Consider the following 6837-nt stretch of genomic DNA (forward strand, 5'->3'; position numbering starts at 1 on the left):
TTTGAAGTTGAAATCAGTGTCTGTTTGGATTTTCTGAAATTTATCACTTCATATAGGCAAATTTAGATATCTTTTAAACCAGTTATTCTTTAAAATTATCAACATATGTATAGAAAGTATAAATTGCTTGAGATCATGTTTTAAACAAGATTTTTCTCTGTTGTGCACCTTGTTCTAGGAAGCAAACGCATTTAGATGGTCGCTTAGTTTTGTGGCCATTAGTAAATTTGCATTAGTCTCTATTTGTTGACTGAGTGGATTAGTTAATCTTTTCGCCAACTAAAAGTAGTCGGTAATGCATGCGAGTGAGGCCATTTGCCGAAAAGGTGCTTTAATAAATCAATCCCACTGTGACACCAATGTATTAGGGTTCATTCAGACTTCCGCAGTATAGTATGTGCATTATCGCGGTGTGACGCCATTCATTGTCTCCCCAACAAATTAACCCAAAGCACCTGGAACACACATGTGTTGTAGTGCTCCTCCCTGCTGTTCTTTGTGATGAGCTGCTTTGAAAAAAATGTTGCAATTTTTTTTTTCTGTTTTGGTAACTTGGCAGGCCAATATTATGACGCCATATATAAGGGTGTATTTCTCCAATGTAATGAAATCAACATTGAAGAAGCTCAGTGACATTGTTATGGATTTTTATGAAATCAAAATCTGCATCTTTAGACAGAGATCAAAGTAATTCGCTTTGATCACTGTGTCTGAGGAAGTGGATGATGTGTTGAATGCTATGAGAATAAAATACAAATGTTTTAAATTGAAACCTGAGGCAATTAGATAATTTTTGGCATAGTGTTTAAAAACTACTGAATAAGTCTAAAACAATACTAAAGTAAGCATGTGTTTATCATAGAAAAGAATCAGCTGTGGTCACAGCACAGTTACTGCTTAGCAAAGGTACTGTTTGGAATCATAGTTGCAGTGGCCTGGAAGCAGGAGGTTTAACCCTTTGGGCTCTTTCACACGGGCGTTCCGTATGTCCGTATATCACCCCATCCGTTTGCGGGTGATATACGGACATAATGCATGTCAATGGGATTGCGGATGTCAGCGGATGACCATCCGCTGACATCCAATTTGTGTCCTTTCAGTTCTGTTCTGTTTTTTGGAACGGAACAGAACCCTATTTTTCTTCCGTTAAAAAAACGGAACGGATGCAAAATCGGATGTCAGCGGTGTCGTCCGCTGACATCCGCAATCCCCATAGACATACATTATGTCCGTATATCATCCGCAAACGGATGGGATAATATGCGGACATACGGAGCGGATGACACAAGTGTCATCCGTGTCCGTGGAAAAAAAAAAAAAAGTGCCACAGCGGAAGAAGAAATAGGAGCGGACGTGTGAAAGAGCCCTTTAACTGCCAGGTCCATACGGCGCGCGGACCTACAGCACTACCTGCAGCTGCATACACCGTATGGACCTCAATTCTCCCTCTCCTATAAGCTCATGGTCACTTCAATGATCATGAACTTATAACAGAATTTTTCAGCAGTCCAAACATCCCCTGTACGACCCCCGCTCCCCTGATCCATCCCTGCTGTTCCGGCCGCATCCCCTCTTCCCCTCTCGTCGCCTGCAGCTGCTTATCGGTACTAAGCTGCGGAAAGCTGTCAGGCTGAGATGGGGAGGAAGGTGTGTGGGTTCTGGTAAAGATGGGGCTTAGGGGGGCTTGGTAAACATGGATGGATGGAATGGATAAGAAGTCTCTATACAGACTCCTTATTCATTCATGTAAAGTGGTGCAGAGGAAGGGACTTTCTTAAGTCCCTTTCTCTGTCTCAAAAAAAAGAGATATGGGGGTATGTTTAGACCTCTGATATCTCACCAAAGACACCCCCCAAAAAAAAAAAAATAAAGAAAAAAACATGATTGTAAAAAAATGTAAAAAATAAATAAAAAAAAAAAATAAATAACATAGAGCAGACTCTGTCAAGCAGAGCCGCCTGCTCAGCAGGATCTGTTTGCTGATCCCCTCTGAGCACGCAAATGATAGGTCCACATCCGCTTCACTAATGCAGAGGTCTCAAAAAAGAGATATGAGGGTTTGTTTAGACCTCTGATATCTAACCAAAGACCGCCCCCCCACAAAAAAAATATCTAAAAAAAATGTAAAATGTAAAAAGATGAAAAAAAAAAAACATGGAATGGACTCTGTCAAGCAGATCCGCCTGATCAGCAGGGATTAGTCTGTCGGATGACAGGTTTGCGTCCGCTTCACTGACGCAGAGCAGACACGGACACAGCCCGCTGTTCTCTATGGGGCGATCGGATGGAAACGGATTGCCTGTCCATTTCCATCCGATACCATCCGATCTGCTAGATGGATGGGGAATGGTATCCCCATCCGTCTGTTTTTAGTGGACGGGATCGGATCGGATGCAGGCGGGTGTAAACGGGCACATGTCCATTTACTTCATCATCTCCTTAGAAAACAATGGGTGGTCCAATTGGGCTCACCTGAAAAATGGATAGGCAGACCTGATTGGTCGACTTGTGTGAAAGGGGCCTAAGGTCTTGTTCACACAGAGCATACACAGCATACCTTTACAGGGATGCACAGGTGTTCCGTGCATCTCTGTGCAGGCAGTCACATTGATGTCATTTGGGACGTAGCAACTTATTCGAACAGAGCTGCTGCTCCCAATTTGGCATCCATGTAGGTCCACGTGCATGTCCCTGAGCTCACACTGTCTGCTTTCGTGGTCGGGCACCCACATCCACACCTGGTGTCAGATTGGGAACAGCAGCTATGCCTGTACAGACATAAATGGGACTGCCTGGACGTGGATGCACGGAACACCTGTGCATCCCTGTGCAGGTAAACATGGTCCTCCATGGGTTTACACTTTAGTATGCCACATTTGAGCTATGCTTTAGTAGTAATGTAACAGGAATTTTGTGAGTTATGTTGTGTTTATGTGCACTAGGGCTGTGCATCTTCACTTACCTCACGATTCGATGCGATTACGATTATTAGGGTCGCGATTCGATACGATTCGATTCCGCGATGCATCACGATGCATCACGATTACTGCCCAATGCCCATGCCCAGCCCACTGCCCAATGGTTTTCAAAACTTTATCAAAAAAAACAAACAATCAAGCAGTCACAAATAAAAGAATCCTTTTTATTTTCATTTGCTTCAAAGGACACTTTCCTGGACCCTGTCATGGCCTGCAAGCCCTGCATACTTTAGTGCACTTGCACTGCAAACATATAGGAAGGTCTGAAAATGCAAACAGCATAGCAGAGACAGACAACAACACTAGTATTTTACTAGAAGTAACAGTAAAATTAGTAAAAAACTGTAGTAGTGCAGTTTACTGCTTCATAAAAGAAAATATTAATATAAGCCAGGCCTACCACCATTTAAAGTACAACTAAAGGCCAAACTTTTTGGATTTTGGATAAAGTTTGGCCTATAGTTGTACTTTAAGGCAAGCCAAGATAGAAGAAGCCAGCCAGCCAGCCAGCCAACCAAGCTAATATTCTTGTGAAAATGGTCATCATAAATTCCCACAAAACATTATATATAAATCCTTTTATGTGAATATGCATTGCAATAAATTCCAGGTGTGCCATAACCTGTCCTCTACAAAACAGAGCACTTTCTGACTAGTAGCAAACATCAAGGGTGAACCTGGCAATAGTGCACTGCTGCATAACTTCCATGTTCACCGTGATGTTTGTTTCCCTCTGCAACTGCCAGTCAACTCAAGTGAGTTGATGGATTGGCTGCTAGAGGGGAGTTACAAATATAAGCTTTAAGCTTATCAATTCACTTATGTCACTTTTATGTCACTTACTTTACAGAAAACGTTACCTGTCCTGCAGACAGTCTCTGTCTCTACCACGATTAAACCCAACTGAAGCCAAGCCAAAGCCACCATTAGAGGAAGGAAAACCCTTGACAGAGTAAATCATCAACTAAAGCTTAAACCTTGAGTAAATCTTCATGGGATCACAAAAAAACACACAACACGATTGTCTGCATCAGAATCATGAGAACTGAAGAAAGGTTTGGCATTGCCACACTGGTACAACTAAAGGCATATAGGTTAGGTCAGGTTTGTGTGTATTTGTGATCCAGTAAAGATTTAATCAAGGTTTTACGCTTCAATGTATGATTGATTTAATCTTTCAAGGATGTCCTTTCCTGTACCGTGGCTGCCTGGCTTGCCTTCAGTTGTCTAGATACACTTTTACCTTTAGTATTTGTTTGGTTGAGGGAACCCCCTACACTTGCTATTGCTACAGAGTACAACAGACCAGCAGACAGACATGCGTTGCAATAATTTCCAGGTGTGTGCCATAACCTGTCCTCTACACAGCAGAGCACTTCCTGACTAGTAGCAAATATCAAAGGTGAACCTGGCAATAGTGCACTGCTGCATAACTTCCATGTTCACCGTGATGTTTGTTTCCCCATGCAACTGCCAGTCAACTCAAGTGAAGTGAGTTGATGGCTGCTAGAGGGGAGTTATACAAATATAAGCTTAAGCCTAAATAATTATCAATTCACTTATGTGAATGGACCATTTTTGAAAACAAGCCATTCTCCATCTCTCCAGTGCTAGAAAAGCTGTAAAAAATATAAAATGTTCCAGGTTCACTGCGATTGTGTTTGCCCCTGCCATTGCCAGTCAACTAAACACAGTGTGTGTGTGTGTGTGTGTCGTGACTACTCAAAAGCTTATACGCAGCCTCATCAGCATCAACTCAACACACACACACTGTGTGTGTGTGTTGAGTTAATGCTAGAGCTGCGTTATAAGCTCTTGAGTTGTCACGACAGTCAGTCAGTCAGTCACGTTACAGAAAGAAAACTTTGCACTGAGCAGCACTCTACCATGTCGATTACATCTGTAACTGAAGCCAAGCTAGCCAACAAGCCACCATTAGAGGAAGGAAAATCCTTGAGAGAATAAATTGTAAACTGAAGCTTAACCTTGAGGAAATCCTATGGGGGTCACATTCACAAACTCACAAATATAGTATATTACACAAGAATCCACAATTGGTGTTTGTGATCCAATAAGATAAGATTTACTCGAGGTTAAGCTTCAAATGTACAAGTTATTTCTCTCAATGATTTTCCTTCCTATAATGCTGCACCGTGGCTGGCTTGGTGTCAGTTGTCTAGAAGAGAATACACTTTAATATTATTTATTTGGTTGAGGGTTAAATGAACCCCTAGTACTTGCCTAGACACTTTTAGTGTGAAGCAACGGAACGGATTATGGATTGGAAATGGACACATTGGACAGGACAATCTTCAAAAACAAACCATCAGTGCTATAAAGCTATAAAACAAGACTGGTGATGTGACTGACTGGTGACTGGCGGCAGACTGAATTAGTAATTACTAATTCATTAAAAACATGAATTAGTAATTATTTCAGTGCTTAGCATTTGGGAACATGTAGGTTTTTCTGTAAGAACACTAGATGATCCACATGCTCAGGTTTAAGACTGCTTCTTTTCGCTGTTATAACATCTCCTGCAGTAGAGAAAACCCGCTCTGCAGATACACTTGTACCTGGGATACACAAGTATTGCTTTGACAGCTGAGAGAGGAGGGGGAATATGACCTCATGCTCACGCCACCATTTTAAAGGGTCCTCAGTGAGAGGCAGAGGTGGGGCTTTACAATATTTTTCCATTTCGTCTTCTGCCTTGGCATAGGGGGTCTTAGGTTCTATTGCACCATCAGTGAAAGACTGCCCCAGCAAAGTCATGAGCAGCGATGTTGTGGCCTTTTTTTTGGGAGGAGAATGGCTGTCCTCAATGGGTGTTGTTTCTTCTTCCACAGTTGCTTTTTCCCTAGGCACTTCATCCACATTTGTCCTTCTATTAGATGTAATCTGTGTGTTTGAACAAAAGATAATAGTATAAGAAGAGCTGAACTGACTAAGAGTGTGATTCATTGATGAGGTGTGGGAAACTGCACGGTAATCCATACCATACAGTTCCACTTCCCACACCGCATCAGTGAATCAGGGCATGTTATTACACAACACAATGTAGCTGAGCTTCTAGCTGTCTGGCAGGAAACATGATGAAATTCTAATTACCTCCAAAGATGCAGCCTCCTCAGTCACTCCTCTGTATATCTCCAATCTCTCCTCCTCTGTGAGAATAAAAGGCAGTCCTTTAAAGCGAGGATCCAGAGCAGAGGCTGTATGAAGGATCTTCTTCTCTGCCTCACTGCTGTACCTCTTCAGGAGATCTGTTTTGATTGCATTCTTGATCTCATGGGTCATGGCTGTGTCTCCCATGGTGTCTGTCATGCTCTGGAGCAGTTGTGCATTTAGAGGGGCAATGAGAGACACTGTTGGGTTGCGCTCTTCTGACATCAGCAAGGTTGCATCCTTCAGTGGCTTTAATGCACTCACAGCGTCCTCTGCATTTGACACATCTGTTTCATTGAGAGTGCAGAGATCAGACTCTCCTTTTCTGACTTCTGGAGACAGCAAGGTGGCACAAACTGCAGGTTGTTGTTCTAAGAACCTCTCGACCATGTCATATGCGCTGTTCCATCTTGTTGTCACATCAGTTATTAGCTTATGATTCTTCAGGCCCAGACATTTCTGTTTCTCTTTTAGACAGTGGCTTGCTCTAGTGCTGCGATGGAAGAATGTGGATATTCGTCGCACTCTGGCGAGAAGCCTGGAGAGCGTGGCCCCTTTCAGTGCCCGCTGACATGCAAGATTGAGTGTATGGGCAAAACATTTAACATGAGGAAATTTACCAACTTGAGCTGCAACTATCATGTTCGCCGCGTTGTCGGTCACAAGCACTACAGATTTATCAGACAGCTGC

General features: G+C 42.6%; 1 protein-coding gene across 1 annotated transcript; it reads right to left on the bottom strand.

Moving 5' to 3' along the window:
- Positions 1 to 5420: 5420 nt before the first annotated feature.
- On the bottom strand, positions 5421 to 6536 carry LOC309551950 (E3 SUMO-protein ligase ZBED1-like; the record flags this gene model as incomplete). The annotated part of the gene is made up of 2 exons (XM_082252681.1): positions 5421 to 5879; positions 6090 to 6536. The coding sequence occupies 2 exons, from the start codon at positions 6534 to 6536 to the stop codon at positions 5421 to 5423; spliced, it is 906 nt and encodes a 301-aa protein (XP_082108807.1).
- Between the last annotated feature and the right edge of the window lie 301 nt (positions 6537 to 6837).

The sequence above is a fragment of the Pelophylax lessonae genome (genome assembly GCF_965119305.1).
Source record: "Pelophylax lessonae genome assembly, chromosome: 4".
Lineage (NCBI taxonomy): Eukaryota > Metazoa > Chordata > Amphibia > Anura > Ranidae > Pelophylax > Pelophylax lessonae.